The sequence below is a fragment of the Pongo pygmaeus genome, chromosome 17 (genome assembly GCF_028885625.2).
Source record: "Pongo pygmaeus isolate AG05252 chromosome 17, NHGRI_mPonPyg2-v2.0_pri, whole genome shotgun sequence".
NCBI classification, from domain to species: Eukaryota; Metazoa; Chordata; class Mammalia; order Primates; family Hominidae; genus Pongo; species Pongo pygmaeus.
Genome location: NC_072390.2, coordinates 92,300,274 through 92,321,690, shown reverse-complemented (window position 1 = coordinate 92,321,690; position 21,417 = coordinate 92,300,274). Strand labels below are relative to the sequence as shown.

Genomic DNA, 21,417 nt, shown 5'->3' with positions numbered 1-21,417 from the left:
GAACTGAGTTGAGAAGGTGGAGAAAAAGGCAGATTTGGAGTCCTGTCTGCCATCAGTATTCAGGGTCCACCTGTGGCCACTTTGGTGTGAGGGATAAAGAGAGTGGACGTACCATAGCTGTGGGACCAACGTGTGCACAAGCTGGCACACAGGCCACAAAATTCCTCTTCATGCTTATGCTGCCCCCACCTTCGAAACCAGCCTGGGAAGTGGGTACAGGGAAGTGGCTGCCGCTAGGTTATCCCCCTCCACGCACTTAAAGCAAAGTGATGTGATTTAAATATCAGCTTTCACTCCACATCTGAAACACCTCATTTCTAAGATGCGGCATTGTTCTACTCTCCAGTGAGAAGGGCTGCCCACGCCAATGGGAAGACACTACTGGTCCTAGTGGTGTCCCGCTTGGAGAGACATTAAGCATGAAGAAGATGCATCTATGATCAATAACAACTGTAGCTGAATCGTACTTAATTAATTAGTTCTTAAATAACACTTATTATTTTGTAATTAGTGAAGAATATGATCTGCTATTAGCATAGAAGCTGGATGTAAAAAAAATGACATGAATTCATAGCTGAGGAAAGACTATCAGGAAATTATTTATTTTCCAAGTTTTACTGTCTTCTAAAATTAACTAGATAGATATGAAAAGTGTACATAGCCAGCTATCTTTGGCTCCCTCTGCTGAAACAGAAACAATCCATTTTAACTATGTTTAAAAAGCTTTCTCTGGGTGCCAGACACTGTGCTAGGCATGAGGAATAGGAAGGTGTGTAAGGCATGGTTCTTGTTCTCAAAGTGTTCACGGCATCACGGGGAGGTGAATAAAACAATGGGCTGTTCTGTGAGTTTCTGTAATAGAGACACATGAAAATCCACAGAAGTCACAGGCTGCTGGGAGCCTGGAAGCCATGGGGGTGAGGTCAGAGTCCCCGAGGTGAGGCCTCCAAGGCTCAGCTCCATAGTGGAGGCTGCTGCTGTTTGTCCTCCCAAAGAGGCTGAGAGTGTTTATTCCGGTCCCAGGAAAGTTTCTCTCCCACCACATCTCTAGCAATGCCAGATATCAGTTTTTTTCTACTTGGTTGTGTTAAAAAGAAATCTCATTTTTGTTTTGCTTTGTATTTCTTTGATTACTAGTGAGTTTGAACATTCTCTGCATTTCATTGCTTATTAGTAACTGTTTCGTGGGACTCTGTGACTCGCAATCTGGAAAGCAGCAGCTTGGTTTCTACAGTGGCCAACCAGCGACAGAAGCCTGACAGGTGTACACAAAGTTACAAAAATGTAAACACTTTAATTGGCTGCTGTTTGTCATTCTAGAATCAGGCAACACCTCTTTCTACAAAACAGAATGAGTGCCCCGATGAGCCGAGCAGAGGAGGTTGGTTTATAAACAGAGACTGAGGAAAGCAGACACAGAGAACAAAATGCAGGCGGATGTGTGGGTGGTTCCAAGATGACTTCCCCATAAAGGTTAAAGCAGACGGGACTTCCTCGTCATCTGGGCTAAACCTGGCCTGCTTGGAAGTTAGGCTCTTATCTCCCCTGATTTCTCAGAAGGTCAAATAAAGATCTTCATTTGGGCTTGGTACCATACTTCATACTGGGGGCGCCTGCTGGGCCCAGTGCAGGAGCTCAGTCCAAACCAGTGTCCTCTTATCAATTTTATTTCACAACGTGAAGGCAAATTCTTCCCTCCTTAATTTTGTGGGTCCAATAACCCATGTGTTTTTTATCTGTTAATCACACCAGACAGCACTGAATTGCAAACAATGCCTTAAACATTGGTTGGTGGGGACCTCGCCCACCCATCCCCTCCTGTCTGCCCAGGGATGGGAATGGATACACATACACACACACACACGCCTGGATGGAGGGTTTCCAGAGAGGGCTCTTAGTGACCAGGAGGCGGAGTGTAGGGCCCTGGCTGGTGTGAGCTCAGAGGGCTGAACAAACAGCCTGCAGTACATAAGTGAGTCACACTAGGTCTGAATCAGACTTCAGCGTGGTCTTAATGGCTGTGCCTGCCCCTCTCTCCAGAAGGAAAAGAATGTAAAATTGAGACTATGTACATATTATGGTCCTAGGTTAAAGGCTCCTAGGAAATGAGAGATTAGGTGGAAAATTGGTACAAACTTAAGTGCAGAGACCAGGGTGGGGCGCTGCAGGGAGCGGCACCCGAGAGAAGCAGCCTCCTGGTGCTGCTGGTGGGTGGCACCAAGGCCAGTGCGGCTGCCCACAGCTCTGACGCCCGCTCAGTAAACGCTCCAGTGTGACTCATTCCTCCTCCAGAAATACTCCTTGCCCGTGTGCATTCTGAGAAGTGAACAGGAATAAGTGCAACACGATTAGGGTTGAAAAACACAAATATGAACAAGCTGGATGGTGGTTGTGGAGCCTGGTGAGGTATGAACCATAACTGAAATGCCAGTGGGCTGTGCAAGCAGCTCTGTGCATGCTGACATGACGTCACCTCCAGGATCCCTCTTTCCTTGGCAAAAGCAAGAAGGAGCATATCATCCACAGTGTGATGCCATTTATGTGAAGACAGAAAGGAGGGAAAAGAATACACATGTGTCATTGTCTGAAGGTGCCCAGATGATTGTGCAAAGTCTGGAAGAAGCTGGAAATGCCAGCTGCCTCCCAGAAGAGGGGGGGCATCTAGGAGACCCCGGGATTTCAGCACGCAGCCACTGTGTGCTTTCTAGAGCATTTGAATCATTCAATGTGCAAGTGTGACATTTCAAAATAGTTAGGTAAAATTCATTACAAATATATCAGGAAGCTGAACCATGTCTTCTCTCTGCACTGGTGATCAAACTATGTACTGAAAATTTTAAACTCGAAAAAGAAGCTCACACTGCCATTAGGGCCCCAAACGACAGGCAAAGGGAGGCCCAGGGGAGAAACTCTGAAGCCAAATATTCCCAAAGGAGCGGCCGGGGGCCTGGCCCACCCCACAACAGGTTGCTTCCTCCCCCGGAATACAAAGGTGCCTCCAGACATCAGCTTCGTTTTCTGTCCCTAAAAGGGCTCATTCTCCTATCAAAGTGGTCCTGACTGGTTCCAGTTAGCCAAAGGTGTCATTGGAGGAGTAAGGCCTGGTGTCAGTTCTGCCGCACAGTGTCACTTAGAATCTAAAGCAGTAACTATGTGGGCTTACCCTTGGAATAAATGGGATGGCATGTAGCTAATTTATTTTACCTAGGCTGATATTCCAGTTTTTTTGTATAAAACTATACCAACTGGGTCCAGAAAGTGCTTAGGTGCTTAGGCAGAGAAAATAAGCCAGAATTCAGAATCCTGCGCAGAAAACCCTCCTCTGAACCAAGGCTCTATATTCTATCTTGAAAACAGGTGTGAAACTGATTATCTGATAAAAAATTTATAAAGAGGCAAATGCATTACAATTATTTTGTAGATAAAACAATTTATCTTAAGAAAAGGGTTTGTTGTGTTTTCTTTTTCCAGAATGGTGAAACTAACAGAGGAGAATCTGAAAAAAAGAGAAACCTGGATGAACTTTCACGGACAACCTCAGAGGACAATGAAGTGTTTGGTAGGTGACGCAGACATCGGCAACATGGCGCCACATGGTGACAGCGTGCACCTGTACTCTCACTTGGGGAAGCCTTTGATTTTTTTATTGCATGGGTGATCTATGGATCTGTTCTCATTACTAAAAACATAGAGGCTGGGATCACTGCTTCATGTCTGTAATCCCACACTTTATGGGGTCTATGCAAGAGGATCACTTGAGCACAGGAGCTCAAGACCAGCCCGGGCAACATATGAGGCCTTGTCTCTACAAAAAATAAAATAAATAAATTAGCCAGGTGTGGTGGCATGCACCTGTGGCCCCAGATACTTGGGAGACTGAGGTGAGAGGATCACTTGGGCCCAGGTGGTCGAGGCTGCAGTGAGCTATGATTGCTCCACTGCACTCCAGGCTGGGCAACAGAGCAAGACCCTGTCTAAAAAAAATTAAAATGTCGGCTGTGTAGATACGTGGCAGATACAGCCCCTTCCTCCCCTCCTGCAATCCCTTCCCATCTCGGTTTTGTTTTTGCTTGCATGCCTGGTTGCACACATAGACATTCAGCATTTCCCAGGCTTTGCCTCACTATATGGTGTTTCTCTGATCATCTGTTTGTCCAGCCCTGTGTGAGCATCGGGAAGCCTAGCAGTGCTTGTAAAAAATAACTAATGAGGAAATGAAATTCACCAAAGCCTGGATACCACGGTGTTTATCTTAACCACAAAGAGTGACTCAGAAGGCATTGGGAAATAACTGTTGTCTGCAGAATTTTACTTTTTTGTATTGCCTTATTGAATATAAATTGCCTTTACATATTTTTATGGTTTGAATGTGTCCCCCACATTTAGTGTGTTGGAAGCTTAACCCCCTAAATTTCTATGTTAGTTGGACATGGGGCCTTTGGGATGTAACTAGGAGCGGAGACCTAGTTATCAGGGAATTGGGGTGTGGCCCCTGATGAGACCAGTGGCTTTGTAAGGAGAGGAAGAGAGGCCTGAGCCAGCTCTCGATCTGTGTCACCATGCCATGCCACCCATCACGTGGGCACACTCACCAGAAGCTGAGCAGATGCCAGTGCCATGCCCTGGGACTTCCCAGCCTCAAGAACTGTAAGGAATAAATTTATTTTCTTTATAAATTATCCAGTCTCAGGTATTCAGTTATAGCAACAGAAAATGAACTAGGATATAATCTTAGCATTTGTCTTTGTTTCTGCTTCCCCTATGAGTAACTGACCATGTTCTCATTTGAGGTTTACATTAATGAGGTTGGATCCACTTTTCCCATCATGACACTGAGGCTCAGTGACTTGCCCAAGACCACAGGGCTATGCAGGTCCTCAAAGCAGTTCTATTCTGCTGTGCACAGCTCTTTGATTTTCTCCATGTATTCCTAAAGCAAAGAGAAGAAGGGGTGGAATGAAATGTGCTCAGATCCTGAGAATTCACTGTAGGTCAAAGGAAAAAGGAGTGATTTTGTGGCTACTAAAATACGCATCCCTTTCCCCAAGATCAGCCCACCCTGTAGGTTACAGACGACACTCAAGGCAAACAGGCTTCCTGGCCACATTCCCTAGCATGATCTTTGCTTATTTATGGAACGGCCTTTCTTTATACTTCACCTGTTAGACAAGATAATTTATGCCGATTTTTTTTGTTCCTGATTAACTTGCTCTTTTTCAGAAGTCCTTTCTTTTCTGCAATTCCATCCTTCCTGAGCGAACACACATAAAACAGATTTAGTGCTACCCACTGTTTCAATATCTTAAGCGTCCATGAAAATCAACATAACTCAAAGGCCCAGAGACTGAAAGCAATGAGGACTCCTTTACTAGAAATGAGATAGGCAAGTGCAAAAGAGACTCAGTGCTCTGCTGATTTCTACATACTTTGTTACGCTCTTTATAGGAATTTTCTTGGAGGCATGCCTGAGCATAACTCACCGCCTTCAGGTACTGGGGTTTCCATCCTTAGGGGCAGAGGAAGAAGCGGAAGGAGTTGAAGGCAGCCGCATCCGTGACTAGGAGCAGCAACGTGCACTCTGGAGAACACGAGGCTTTCCTAGAATAGACAAGCTGTGAGTTTGAATGGGATGTCCCAGCCTTGATGATTTCAGCTACATATATAAAGACATAATAGAAAAGCACGAAGACAGATGTCCAATTTTAGGCTTTACACATAAATAAAAGTGAGTTCTAGCATTATTTTGGCTAAGCCTACTGATTTTTTTAAGCAAACATCATCTTTATCATTATTCCCTTAGCTAATTGCTTTTAAGATTATTAGTAACAGTGGCAGCAGTTCTGTTACCATCAAATACACACATACACACACACACACACACGTATGTATAGGTGTATATATATAGCATAGATACAATATAACATAAAAAGGTCTTCCGTGCTTAGCCCTTTCCTTACACTATCAAGATGATGTCATTCCTGAAGCCCTTCCAAACACAGCCCTCCTTAATCTTTTCAGAGAGATACTGAGTTTGGAGAGTTATTATCTAGGATTGAATGTGAAAACTACTGGAAATGATGGAAATGCAGAATATTTCCATCATTTCACAAACTTGGGTTGTGTTTTGATAGGAAGAGCAATACTTCGGCCTGTTGTGTTTACTGAGGTGTTCCCAGGTCCTTGGACACCGGAGCAAGGCTCGCATATCTGCTGAATGAACTTAGCTCCCACATTCCAAGCCTTTCTGCCCGTGAGTGTGACGAGGAAGCAGTTCTCAAGAGTCACCTTCAGGCTTTTGCAGCTGATGCCTGATTCAGGTTGAGTCAAAACCAAGGGGAAGTGGGAGGAGCTTCCAAGGGGAAGTGGGAGGAGCCTGTGGTCCAGGCATCCTCATTTCATCCCACCCTGGGGGAAGCTGGCCCAGGAGGCCTCTGCACTCATTATTTAGCAGCAACAATCCCAAGTGATGCCGACCTGGAAGGGCCTGTTGAACTGTGGGGCTTTTGCTATTGACCTTAATAATTTCCCATGCCTGACCCTTTCCTGGAGCACACAGAACTCTACTCTAAAGGCGCAGGGTGCTGAAGGAAAAGAAACTAAAATAATCTTGGCTATTAGTCTTGGCTGTATAACCTTGGAGGCATATATGGAATTTCTTTTAAAATTGTAATGTACAAAGTGACTAAATGAGAGCAGCAGCTCCCACCTACTTTAGGAAAAGGTCTTTCCTTGACATGATAGTAAATCCCATCAGTACATTAGGAAACCATTCCTGATGTCCCGTGAGCACAAGTCACCGTGATCGTGCGATGGTCATCTCTAGGTTCTTGGCAACCGTTTCATCCACGCATCAGAAGAATGAGCAAGGAATGTGAGAAATGGGCAGAAAGCCATCATCCTTAGCTAACCACCTCTGCAGGACACCCATACCTAAGATCTCTGTGAACGTCAAAAGGCAATAGTGTTGTATTTCAGCTGATAAGAGAGTCCCCAAGTTAAGACTGATTGGCGCATTGAGGAGAAGTTTGTGCCAGGCGCTGACTCTGGCACAGGTGCCATTGCTATGGTTCACACATTGAGTGCTCAAAACCACAAAGAGACAACTAAAACCACGCAGCCTTCCTCCTCATCTCTGTGAAGGCCAAAGCCAGTCATTTTCTTGCAGTCCACTTTGAAGTTTTATTTGCCCTTCATGTTCTGGTAAAAATCTCAGCAAAGGATTGTTTTCAATCTAAGTAAATAACTCGTTAGAGCACACTTTCAAATATCTTCTGTGATTTGTTTTTTTTTTTTTTTTTTGACAGCTTTGTGGTTATGCTTAAGACTGTTTTGCCTAGTTACAAAAGGAGGAAGACAACACTCTAAGGCACGACAACCTAGAGAACTGGGTGTTGTCCAAGCTTTGGGGAAGCAGGCCATTTTGCGGTAGACCAGTTGCTGCTAAGTGTTTTCTGACCCACACACCCACAGGTACTGCACACACTGTCCTCCTCCTTAGAAACCAGGCAGGAAGGAAGGCAGGAGTCAGTCTCCACCTCTCCTCCCGCCAGAGTTGACTAATCGTGGGGCTAAACTAAAGGCAGGCAATTCAGTTAAGGTGAGTGAAGTCTTAGGTCTCCCTAAATTATACTAAGGAAGGAGAGGAGTGGCCAAAAGAGGGCACTACTGCCCCGGTGACTGACTGTGGTTCCTCTCAGCCAGGACAGGCATCTCAAAGGCAGGGCTGGAAGGATGTGGACTCCGTGTCATGTGTAAGCTAGTTCACTCCACACGTGCCACAGAGGAAGGATGTCCTACCGTGAAAACATCACCATCCTGCATCTGTGTTCGCTGCGTCCACTTCACGGGGCCAAGTCCTGTGAGAACAGCATGTAAGGGCAAACCCCCACGAAGAGTCATGAGGAAAACGTTCACAACTTCATTGCTCAGACAATGGAGATAGAAATATCTGTGTTTAATGTTTATTTAAAAAGTATTCATCCCAGAAACATTTAAGTACATATATTGGTGTGTGAGTGTTTTCACTCTTATTTATTTTATAAAGCTTGAGTTAGCTGACAGTAGGAAAAAACACCAGGAAACAGTAAAATGTAAATAAAATTGAGAAGTCTAGATGAAGTGAAGGAAGACCCCAAACACATCAACCATGTGACAATGGCTGCAGGGAGCTGCACATTTCACTCTGAGCTGCCCAGCTGCCCAAATGGAAGGAGACCCCAGCCAGCCTGGAGTCTCTCATTTTACACAGCAGGTGGCAGAGCCCTACCACCTTTTAGCTGTGTGCTTTTGGCAATGAACTCCTCTGTTTGTGTCTTGGTTTCCCCATATGTAAGTAGAGGTAATCATAAAATGACCTGTGAGTAAGAAACAACACACGTGCACGTGTGGGACTCTCTCATCTCCTCGCAGTACTCAGTAAACATTGGCTAGTATTTTCAGAGAGAAGACTGCAGACATTTTTTGAAGGATACAGAGCTTTGTTTAACAAATACTAAGAACTTTTTCTGCTTAAATTTTTATCACAGATAAAGAGTCACAAGGTAGTCAACGACCTCAAGGTATTTTTATAGCACATGTGGAGATTAGTTTTGTATAGTTATTTATTGTAATAGAATTCAGTAAGAGCCAGTGGTGCAACATGAATCTTCCGCATTGCAAGCCAAGAGCCTATGATCCCTGTGTCTAGCCATCAGAGGACCTGCTATGATCCACAGACAGAATTACAAGAACTTGGGGTCCCTTCCCAGAGCCAGGACTTTGACAGGCATTTCATAGCACAGAGTTCCAGGTCCTAGGCTCTGAGAAAGGCCCAGGAGGAGTTCTGAGCAGCTGGTTGCTGAGGTACTGTGTGCCTGTGTTCCATTGGGGGTCAGCAGCAGCCTCAAGAGAAGACAGACTCAACCTGGGAAACAGGCAGGTGTGACCATTGGCTCTGCCATCAACTCTCAATGTAACTGGGGGTACGACTTCATCTCTCTGTGCCTCTGTTTCCTCCTCCAGAAAACAGGGTTTCCTATTGACCCTCAAGAATTGTTGCAAGGGCTCATTGAGAGAACAATTTGGCTGGGTGTGATGGCTCATGCCTATAATCCCAGCACTTTGGGAGGCTGAGGCAGGTGGATCACCTGAGGCCAGGAGTTCGAGACCAGCCTGACCAACATGGGGAAACCACATCTCTACTAAAAAATACAAAATTAGCTGGATGTGGTAGCGCACACCTGTAATCCTGGCTACTTGGGAGGCTGAGGCAGAATTCCTTGAACCCGAGAGGCAGAGGTTGCAGTGAGCTGAGATCATACCACTGCACTCCAGCCTGGGCAACAAGAGCAAAACTCCATCTCATTAAAAAAAAAAAAAAAAAAGTAGAGAGAGAGAGAACAGTTATACTCCATTACAGGATGCTTTAACGTCTCTACTGCTTGAAGCCACGTTCATACAATCAATAATGAGTGCTGCCATTCATTAGTATTTTTCATGTGCCAGTGAGGACCTGGGTCACATCTGCCATAAACATTCATTCATCGTTGGCACTAGGATGTCCTGCCTATGTGATTTCACCATTCATTTATTAAATCATTTTTGAGCACCTCCAATGTGCCGTGCCATATACTGGAGGTGGAAGACAGAGGGCAGGAGGTTAGAGAAAACAAAATAGAGAAACGGCGGGGCCAGCCCTGGGGAATTCACACCGTTTGGGGGATGGTTTAACATAGAAGGACATGGAACGAGGGCCTCAGCCTCCCAAGGTGCTGGATTACAGGTGTGAGCCACCATGCCCAGCCCATAATTTGCTGTCTTATTGCCACAAAGAGTCCATTCCATCTTGCCTGGAGGGCCAGGGCCTTTATTTTTACTTTACATCACTTTTCTAAGAGGCTGTTCCTGTCATATCTAACCAAGAAGCCCACCTGTCTCCCATGCCACACTTCTTTATCCCACTGCCTTATTTCATGTCCTTCACAATAGCCTTTTTGTTATTGCATTTGCCTACTTAGTGTCTTTTTTCTTCCATAAATGCAAGCCTCTTGAAGGCGGGGCATCTCATATCTGTGCTGGCACTTATTTTTATTTTAATTGACTACCAAGTGGAAGCACTTAGCACTGAAGTGGACATACCAAATGGCTTCTCAAGATCCATGTCTGCTTTCTGCATTTTGGTGTATTTTTACTTGTAATAATATTCCCCTGATTTTTTAAGCAAAAGTATATTTATTTATAGTGTTACACATATGTTAAATTTGATTAATTAGATTAAAATTAATTTTAATTTTTAATTTTAATAATGTAATTAAGGTTAAATTATTATAATTAGAATTAAATTAATTATAAATAATTAGTGACTACTTTATAAATCCTCTGTGCATTGAAGTGAATGTTAATGATACTTTGTGTCATTAAAAACCCAAACACACTTCTGCATATTTACCCTGCTTCATTGTAGTACGCAGGCAGTTCTGTGGGGACGTGCCCCCTTCCCGTCTCAGAGGATATTTGTTTTGGGCCAAAGACCCCCTGCTTCTCAGCGGCCCAGTGGTGAAAGCTCACGCAGTGGGTGTGGGTTTGGTCAGGGCACGCGTGGGAAGCCGGTTCTCCTCAGCAGCCTCTCCTGAGAGCTGTTGGACAAAGGTCTCGGCTTCTAGGAGTTACTTTAGTGAGGCCATGTCATTTGGTAGTTAGGACTGTGGACTCGGTTCCCCTGTGCAGATGGGGGGGTTGCGTGCTCAGCTGCAGGTTGCTGGAAGGACTCAGTGGTGTCAAAGAAAAGTTACCCCAGGGAGAGTGAGACAGGCAGGGAAGACGTATCCCAGATTATTGCAGTAGGAGAGAGAGCGCTGAACTCCACCCTGCTGAAACAAAAGGCGGGAGGGTTTTTAAGCACTGGGGTGAACTGGTGGGAGAGTCCTGGAGGACATCGGATGGAGGCCGGTTGGTGCAGTCAGGCCAGCAATGTTTGCAGGTTAGCACTTACCACATTTAGGCCCCAGCCTCCTGCGGGGACTGGGAGCTGAGGGTGCTATCTTCCTTGTTGGTTACATTTCAAAGGCTCCTGGGTCCTTCAAGAAGATAGAGATGGGCAGTGAACTGGGCAAGAGGCCAGGAAAGGGCTGATGTCTCAAAAGGATGGAGAAAGAATTTATAGTGGCAAGTTTTCTAGAGACAAGGAAGTTGGGGCCAAGAGTCCTACAAAACCTGTTCAAGGTTTAATCCCCCAGATGGGAATGTCAAGGCTGTCTGGGCCAATGGTCAGTTCATGCCTCCGGTTTAGAGCAGCACCCGGTCCCTATGGGCCCTGTGAGCCACATGGACACTGGGCCAGGCACAGGAGACAGCAACAGTGTGTTCCCCAAAGCCTCTGCAGACCCAGCCCCGGGCGCACGGGGTCACTGATAACAGGAAATGCACTGCCAGCGGCCTCACTGCCATGCACTGGCACAGATGCACGCAGGTGCTGCCTGCCCTTTATCCACACGGTGAGTGGAGCGCAGCACGCCCAGCCATGACACCACACAGCCACAGAGATGTGTAAGAGAAGTCGGGGAGGGGGAGCCTCACTTCGTTTTTTTTTTTCCTTTCTAAAAATTCCAACAGCTGCTCTAAAACCTTAATTATTCCAAGCAAGTTTCTAGAACCACTGAGTTTCTGGGAATGTCTGGGTTTGCAAAGTCACCAGCTGTGTTTGGAAAGACATTTCCAATGGGGTTGAACTCTCCAATGTGAATGAACTTTTCTTGTCATGACCTCACTGTCTATAATGAGGGCTTCCTGATTGCAGTTTGCTTTACCTGAAAACAAAACAGAGGCCAAACACCACCTTATTTAAAGCAAGAATGGAAGTTATACTCTGAAAGATAGCAGCCTACCAGCAGATGTGAAAAGCAATTACTAGGTGAAAGAAAGAAAGAAAGAGAGAGAGAGAGAAAGAAAGAAAGGGAAGGAATGGAAGGAAAGGAAGGAAAGAAAGAAAACTGAGCCCATTTTAAGCGCAGTTCATCTTTCCCAGCCAGGGAGGATGGATGGCAGAGGTGGCACTGGGCTGGGAGGGAACAGCCACCCATGCACCTCCTGGGTCAGGGGTTGGGCTTTAAGGATGTGGGTTCTAGAAGTTTACAGTTATGTGCCCCCTACTCTGGGTATTTTATCAATTGGTACAAAGCCACTTCCTCCCAGGGCAGGACAATCTTGCACCAGCTCAGCTCAGCTCCTTCCTGCCTCTGGGTTTCTGCTGACCCTGCTCCTCCCACACAGAGGCTGTGCTGGAGTTGCAGCAAAGCCGCCTGCTGTTTTCTCTACCACAGAAGGCAGTGCAGACACGCAGGGCCCAGCAGCAGCAGGCGGCGCTGCCGTTCCTCTGTCTCCATCCATGATGTGCCTGCCCGGAAGGTTCTCTTCTAACTCCCGGGACCTCCCAATGCAAACTCATTATTACTTCCCATGGTTTGCATACCTTTATGACACTGAATTCCATAGAATGTTGACATTTAAATGTGTGTGTGCGTGCAAGTCCCTCACCTTCTCCTCTGGGCTTTCTGTGCCAAAGGTCATTTTCCTGATAACATGAAATCTATCATCTGGAGATCACAGTGGCAGAGCAGGAGAAAACAGGATGTGTGCATGGTGACATTACCCGCCGCTAACAGGAACTGGAACTTGAGATGTGTGCATGGTGACGTCACCCGCCGCTAACAGGAATTGGAATTTGAGATGTGTGCATGGTTATGTCACCCGCCGCTAACAGGGATTGGAACTTGAGCTCTCCCCTTATCCAGGTACAAAATGAGGAGCACTATTTCTATGTCTTTGTTGAGAGCACTGATGGCTGATTGTGCCAAGGACCCAGGGAAGCTCTGATACTTAGCAAGCAACTCTCCCATCACCAAGGCCCAAGCCCTTCTCTGCCCGCCTGGGTTATTAAGTGGGTCCCAGCCTCCATCCTGATCCATCCCTGTCAGTTCTCCCTGCCAGCTAGCTGCAGAGCACCTCACTCCCTGCTCAAAACCCCTCCACCTGTACCCCAGGGGCCTCTCTAACTGCATCTCCTGTGATCCCTCCCTCCCGCAGCCTCCTGGGTGTGGCTGAAGCACAGGCTCTGCCCTCCTCCTTCAGTCTCTTGCCCAGATATTCGGGGGCGAGCTCTTCGCTCCATGTCCCTTCTCATTGACATCTCCCACTTAGAAGTGCAGCTGTGTCAGCGCCGGTGGGCTCTGCAGGCCTGCCAGAGGAACTTCTAAATCTCTGAGGCTCAAGGTGATGTCCACTCACATCATAGCTCAGCGAGGGCCAGGCGGCTCTCCATCCAGTGTGCCTGGGAGAGCCCTGTGGCTTACACATAGAGTCTCCACCATCGGAGGGCAGGGCAGGGAGGGACCGGGACCGGGAAGACAGCCCAAGGGCCAAGCACCCTGCAGGCCAGGCCGAGGGGCAGTCATCGCGTCCACTCGAGTTCTGATGGCCGGAAGCATCATGCGGCCCCACCTCAAGGAGGGGGCCAAGAGGAAGAAGGACGCAGAGTGCGGCAGTACGGTCACCTCTGTCACAGTCCCTGACTATGTTGTTTATTGTCCGAGCCCCTACTCCGGGTAGAAAGTGAGCCCCATGAAGGCAGGGACATCTGTCTGTTTTGTTCGCCGAGATATCCCAGCACCTAGACGCAGGCCTGGCTCATGGGACGAGCTTCATCAATATTTGCTGGATGACTGAGTGACAGGTGGGACACCCCTCGTTCCTGCTGCTCTCTCCTGTCCTGTCTCAAAGACTTCATTTGCACATGGCAGTGTTCCACATAAAATGCCAGCAGACAGTGTGCCTGAGGCCTGAACTCTTCCCTGTAAGGAGTTCTGCCTCTATGCTACAGCTCAGCAAGTGATGCGCAGAAGTGCCCGCAGCCCGTGCAGCAGAGTGTGTGTGTGTAAGAGTACCTGTGTGTGCTTTGTGATGTGTGCACATAGCATGTGGGGTGCACACTATAGAAATGCTGTTCCAACTGACAAAATGTCCCTGGAACTCGAGAGATGCTTTTGTTCTTTGAAATTAGGGTGAGACTCTGAAACCACAGCCAGCCCCCGTAGTGGAGGGTACCGGCTGACGCTGGTGTGTTGGCTGCAGGAGCTGAGGACGGAGCTCAGTCTCGACCCAGCTGAGTGTGCAAATGTCCAGCTTCTGTGTGCCCCTTGGCTGCACCTGCAGTGGGGCCCCTGCCCACCCCTCCCCTGAAGCAGCCACCGTGAGAACAGGTGCAGGGAAGTGGGAAGCAGCCATGTCACTGCAGATGCAGCCACCCTCAGCCAGAGTCCTGTCAATAAGCCATCTGGTGTTGAGCTCCCTGGAGACATGTGAGCCTGTGCTGTTCCCCTCTCTGCTTCTGGGACAGCCACACTGGCCTATCTTGGGGACACAGCATTGGTTGGCTTCTTTTGGGGCCTTCTATTTAGCAGGAAACCAAAAGTTCCCCTTTTTCAAATGACCCAGGGCGGGCAGCTGAGGTCTAGCATGGGCTCACACCCATGTTCCCCAAAACCTTTCCAGTGGCTCCACAGGAGGGACTGGGTTAGGACGGCAAGGGCACAGCACCCACAGGGACAGCGCCCCTGAAGTCTGCCCAGGGGGTGTACATGGCATGAGGGGGCCCCTGCTGAGTGGAGAGGAGTGGGGGCTCGGGGACTCGGGCCCAGTGTTGCTGGGCTGGCAGGGTACTTCCCATCAGGAGTCACAAATCCCAAGGCGAGGATAGTGGCCGTGTTCCCATGGGGGATTATTCCAGGTAAGCATGTGGATGGGTGGAGGACACTGCTGAGTAGGTCCTCTGAGCTTGCTGGGATATACAGTGAGCACAAACCCTCATAAATCATAGCTGCATTCACTTAAAGTTTGTTTCCTGTGCACTTACCCCTAAGCAATCCTGGCCTTCAAAAATAAAAATGCACTGCTAAGAGTCACTTAGGGTCATCAGAGCCACAATGGGGCAACTGAAAGATTCCCAGAACAAAGAGGGAATACAAACCTTACAATGGCACAAATAGCAGCTGGGATGGGCTCTGGCCAGTGAGGCGGCCGTGCGTCCAGCTCGGGACCCGGGGAGCTCAGACAAAGGGGTCCCTGCTCACGGGTGCCCCCATCCAAGGACCCCTTTGTCTTACCCCCCGATCGGAATGCTGCTGATCACTTATGTCTGTTGGGTCTTGGATCCCCAATTTGAAAGCACTTCTATTTGGTTTCCATAAGTAAAAGTTCACATTTGTGATTTCACCTCACAGCCTGAATTTGTGATTGGAACTTGGGGCTCTGTTGTGTGGCTGTTGGATCGCCCCGCTCCTTCCCCCGTTCCTGGTCGGGTGGACTTGGGCATGTCGGAGGAAGACTCTGGCTCAGAGGGCACAGTCTTAGGAGGGCAGCTTTCACTCACAGGCTTCTCCAGCCTCCTCCTCCTCCTGCAGTGGTGCTGCAGAGCTTCACCATAACCTTTTTTTAAGATGCCTTTTTTCCCCACTTGTTCCAATGAAAGAAGGGCATGTCCCTGGGTTTCTCAGATGAATCCTTCAGGAGCTGGGCCTTGCTTCTACCAAGAATGTTTTAGCACCAACATTGTGTAATTTGAAGAAACAAGGTGTTAGAAAAAGGGAAAATTAAGCCCACTGTTACATGCAGGTTTAGCAAAGTGCACCCCCACTCACGCTCCTACCCCTGGTCTTCACACATCACACTGAACCCCATCACTCTCACACCACTGCTTTCCATATTCATTCCCACCTTTCTTCTTCTCCCTGGAAGGTGTTAAATTTGATGTATCAGGAAAGGTGTTACTAATTATTATTCCTAAGCTCTCCTTCCACATGTGGAAGAACGCTCACCTCTTCTTAGTGATAAGAGTTCAGTGAAAATCGGGTCCTTGGTTCAGCACCACTCGTGCACTGGGTCTCGGTTTTGGTGTGGTTGCTGCAGAGGCATTTAGATCCTGACCTCACCCTCCCCAGAGAAGCCCAGTCCGGAGGCCCAGAAGCAGCCCCAGGTGGGCTCTGTCGGGCAGCCTCTCCTAACTGTTGAACGGTTAATTCGCTGTGAGCCAGGCCAACAGTGGTGGGTGGATTTTAAAATGAACAATGGATGTGACCATTTAAGTAGACTTAATTTTATCATTAGAGAGGTACAAAGAAATTGAAAGATGCTCACATCATTCACCCAAAGTGAAAGGTGGGCACACTGAAATGGGAATGTTTCATGAGGTTGACTTTTTGTATCTGGGCCATTTTTATTTCAAGGCTACAATACAATCATTTCCACAATAATAAAATTTACACCGGAAGGCTATCCTCCCTTTCTTCCTCTGACAGGAAGAGCCCCACCTAGATAATAGAATCTTACGTGTTATTTTACCTAAAGTTTACCATTACCTAAATATTTTTATTAAAATTACTTTTAAAATTATGTCTTCATGTTCCATTTCTTTTTCCTGGGGTCTTCATTAATAACCAAAAACACCAAAGGCAAATATTATAATTAGTGGTCCCCATGACTAGAACTGGACACCATAATAATTTGCCCCGGATAGGAGGAGAGAGTGGCAGGAGGCTTCCCTTGAGATGATTAAGACATGCTCCTTAATACTAAGGTAATAGGGTGTGGTGGCTCACGCCTGTAATCCCAGCACTTTGGGAGGCCGAGGCAGGAGGATCACCTGAGGTCAGGAGATCGAGACCAGCCTGACCAACGTGGTGAAACCCCATCTCTACTAAAAATACAAAAGTAGTCGGGTGTGGTGGTGTGCACCTGTAATCCCAGCTACTCAGGAGGCTGAGGCAGAAGAATTGCTTGAACCCAGGAGGCAGAGGATGCAGTGAGTTGAGATCACACCACTGCACTTCAGCCTGGGCACTTCAGTCTCAGAGTGGGCACTCTGTCTCAAAAAAAAAAAAAAAAAACTCAAGGTTACTTCTAAAATGCTTTTCTGTACTCTAGGGAAATTTTATTTGTGAAAATGTTGTCCATCTTTCTCAAAGCAAGAAACTTTCAACTACAGTGAAACGAGATTTCATACACACTCATGCACACTCACACTCAGTCTCATACACTCAACATTTGCACACAGTCTCACACTCACTCATACTTGCACACACTCAAACACTAACTCATACACACACACAGGCAGAGTGCCACTTGCAACCCCATTGGTGGCAATCACCCCCACACGTGCACTCAAGGTTCAGGGACTGTTGTGCAGAGGTACACGCACAGGGTGGAGGGAATCACACAGACAAGGCATTGGTCCGTGCAGAGGCTCAGCTCCCGCTGTGCCCAGTGGAGTTGCGCTCGGAGACGTCTTCACACTGGTTTTCCTGTAGGCAATTGTTTGCCTGTACCTAAAGGTAAAAGGGCTTTAATAATTTCAGTAAGAGTAAAAGGATAGATTCTCCTAAGAATTTGCCTGGTAGAGCAAAGTATTGCTTTGCTTTGTTTTTTTTGTTTGTTTGTTTTGTTTTATTTTGTTTTTGTTTTTGTTTTTGTTTTTGATGAGAAAGAGCATTTACACAGCTTAACCTTAGGTGTTACCACCAGTGTTTCTCTTCTTGAGTGGCAGATCCAGTAGCGGCTCTTCTGATACAGAGGAGTCTGCCAAATTGTTTCCAGGGATGCTGTCAAATCCTCAGAATCATTCTTGCTCACTTAAATTAAGATTGAGGCCAGGTGCGGTGACTTACGCCTGTAATCCCAGCACTTTGGGAGTCTGAGGCGGGCAGATCACTCGAGCTCAGGAGTTCAAGATCAGCCTGGCCAGCATGGTGAAACCCCATCTGTACTAAAAATACAAAAATTAGCTGGGCGTGATGGCATGTGCCTATAATTCCAGCTACTGGGGAAGCTGAGGCAGGAGAATCACTTGAATCTGGGAGACGCAGGTTGCAGTGAGCCAAGATCACGCCATTGCACTCCAGCCCGGGTGACAGAGCAAGACTCCGTCTCAAAAATAATAAATAAATTAATAGAGCATTTCAGTCAGTAGTACCCACGAGGCACACAGCTCAGTTATAGCAATGAAGAAAGAACTACCCTTGTAAACAACTAATACTGTGGCAAGCTACAGGCTCCAGCAAAGATTGTATGGGAAAAAAAACATATAATCTAACATTTAAAATATAAATAGCAAGCTATTTTGTGTTTCAGAGCTTTAGTTTATCTCCAAAAATTATTTTAAAATACTTAGTTTTGGTATCTGCTTTTGCAACTGCCTTTCTCCAGTGAGTGCCTCAGTCAGCAGAAGACATTGCTTTGCCAAATGTGTCTCTATGAGTCAAAACTGAACAAATTTGGAAATGTTTCCATAGAACAAGAATGATTTTTAGACATGTGATTTCTTGAAGTCAAGAGATGAACAAGAATTTGGAATAGCATTACTCAAAGAAAGTAATTTTTGTCCTTGCTGTTGACATTCTACCAAGAACATCAGCAATGACAAACTCTACACTTAGTAAAAAATTAAAGTAGCACTTGTTTCAAAAGTGTTACAAAATAGTTACAAAAGTGCTCTTTGTTTGGGGAGTTTAAAATGATCATTAGGGCTGAGTGCAGTGGCTCACGCCTGTAATCCCAGCACTTTGGGAGGCTGAGGCAGGCAGATCACTTGAGGTCAGGAGTTCAAGACCAGCCTGGCCAACATGGTGAAACCCCATCTCTACTAAAAATACAAAAATTAGCCGGGTGTGGTGATGGGCACCTGTAGTCCCAGCTACTCAGGAAGCTGAGGCAGGAGAATTGCTTGAATCCGGGAGGCAGAGGTTGCAGTGAGCTGAGATTGCACCACTGCACTGCATCCTGGGCCACAGAGAGAGACTCCATCTCAAAAAAAAAAAATGAAAATAAAAATAAAAAGTAAAATGATAATTAGTTATCCATATCCAATGATGAATAAATAAAATAAATCCACATGGGACCAAAAGTAATGATCTGGAATGACAGGTTTATGTAATGACACTTATTCTTTTCCTAATAATAAATAAATCTGAGCATGAAATATGCAAATAGGCAAAATACTCCTCCCAAACCAATGAGGCAAATCTTCCAGGTCCCATTTCAGCTACCTCAGATAGCTTTGGACTCTTCACTTGCAGAAATTCCAAAAGAAACAGACTATAAAGTGAGCCTTTTCTTTGTTGGGGTGTGAAAGAGACCGAGCTATAAGCATGTTCTCCAACACAGATTCCATCTTCATCATGCATCAAAGCTTTTTATTATTCTGAAATAAAACTTATTCTACAAATACTTATTGAACAGTTTTTATGCCCAAGAATCAGCGTCAGGCAGGAGTACAGAAGTGAACAAAACAGATTAAAAACCCTGCCCTCGGCCGGGTGCAGTGGCTCACGCCTGTAATCCCAGAACTTTGGGAGGCCAAGGTGGGCAGATCACGAGGTCAAAAGATCGAGACCATCCTGGCTAACACGGTGAAACCTCATCTCTACTAAAAATACAAAAATTTAGCCGGGCGTGGTGGCGGGCGCCTGTAGTCCCAGCTACTCGGGAGGCTGAGACAGGAGAATGGCCTGAACCCGGGAGGTGGAGCTGGCAGTGAGCTGAGACCCAGCCACTGCACTCCAGCCTTGGTGACAGAGCGAGACTCTGTCTCAAAAAAAAAAATAAAGTAAAATAAAATAAAAAAAACCCTGCCCTCATAGAGATTATTCTTGACCTGGGTTCAAATCCCAACCCTAGTGCTTAATCCATGTGTGTTTAACGTTTTTTTATTTGACCTCTTTGATCCTCAGTTTTTCCATCTGTAAGATGGAGATTATAGAACCTACAGAGATTGGCTGGGCGTGGTGGCTCACGCCTGTAATCCCAACACTTTGGGAGGCCAAGGTGGGAGGATCACCTGAGGTCAGGAGTTCGAGACCAGCCTGACCAACATGGTGAAACTCCATCTCAACTAAAAATACAAAAATTAGCCAGCCGTGGTGGCGGGCACCTGTAATCCCACGTACTCAGGAGGCTGAGACAGGAGAATTGCTTGAACCCAGGAGGCGGAAGTTGCAGTGAGCCAAGATCGCACCACTGCACTCCAGCAACACTGCACTCCAGCCTGGGTGACAGAGTGAGACTCCATCTCAAAAAAAACAACAAAAAAAAGTACCTACCTGCAGAGATTGTTAGGGAGGCATAAAGTCAGATGCCAATAAAAGGCCTCGCACAGTGGTCTATGAGTGATAAGCTTTCATTTTTCTCTTCTCCAGTCAGACCTCTTCCTTCCACCGCCACCTCCTTAATCATAAAATAAACAGTTTCCTATGACAATTGGCCTAGCTTTCCTTCTACCTCTGCACAGTCCTCAGAACGCTGCTAGGGCTGGAAGCCCAAGGTCCTCTTTCAGGTAAAGATGAGGAAATAGGAGCAGGTACCATGACTGCCCACCTGCTGCCTACAGCTGTCTTCCTGCTGGGGCGCTGTGTGTGGAAGGAGGGCCTTCCCAGTGGAGATTTCAAGGGGGTCAAAGGAGAGACGCTTTGGGGAGTCAAAACAGACACTTAGCTCATTTAAATGTTTAATTCCAAAATTGGTAATTGGCCTATTTTTTACTGGCATTGCGTAATCATCACATATTTGAAAATTATTTGATTTCTAGCTTTGGGGTGAATTGGTCTTAGTGGTACTATGATATCATTGTATTTCTGCACAGGATTTCCCTCTGAAGATTAATAGATCTAATTCCTTGATTGCATAATACATACATTATTCACTGGCATGTTTTGGTAAATAATCAGTTCATTTGCTAGCATTTGGAATTAAATGTTAAATATATCTCTAGTTCTCCCAGTTGCCTTAAAAATAGGATTGAGTATACCATCTTTATCTTCTGATGTATTTTCTGTTCCGTTGAAAAGTTGTGTTGAAGCAACAAAACAGCAAAATGAAAACGGATTTAATTGCTTTTATGTTTTAACAAGCTTAGTGAGATAATCTACAAACCACAGAGTTCAGCCATTTTCAGTGTACGCATTAGCGGTTTTTAGTGTATGCCCAGAATTGTGCAACCATCGTAATCTAACTTTAGAACATTTTCACCACCCCAGCAAGAACACCTGGAGCCACTAGACGTCCTTCTCCATTCTCTTCCCCGACACGGCTCACCCCAGCCCCCAGCCACTGCGAATCTACTTTCCGTGCCTGTGGATTCACGTGTCCTGGATTCTTCCTATAAATGCGTGGTGTTTTGTGGCTGGCTGCGTGGTGTTTCGTGGCTGGCTGTGTGGTGTTTCGTGACTGGCTGCGTGGTGTTTCGTGGCTGGCTGCGTGGTGTTTCGTGGCTGGCTGCGTGGTGTTTTGTGGCTGGCTGTGTGGTGTTTCGTGGCTGGCTGCGTGGTGTTTTGTGGCTGGCTGTGTGGTGTTTCGTGACTGACTGCGTGGTGTTTTGTAGCTGGCTGCGTGGTGTTTCGT

The 21,417-nt window shown here is 46.5% G+C and overlaps 1 protein-coding gene across 6 annotated transcripts in view; it reads left to right on the top strand.

Annotated features, from left to right (window-relative positions):
* The window catches only part of MBP (myelin basic protein), a 150,900-nt gene that overhangs the window by 63,423 nt on the left and 66,060 nt on the right, over positions 1–21,417 (top strand). For all 6 annotated transcript variants that reach the window (XM_054460245.2, XM_054460244.2, XM_063653854.1 and 3 more), the window contains exon 3: positions 3,472–3,559. In XM_054460245.2, coding sequence (XP_054316220.1) covers positions 3,472–3,559 — 88 coding nt within the window. The remainder of the gene's footprint in view (positions 1–3,471; positions 3,560–21,417) is intronic.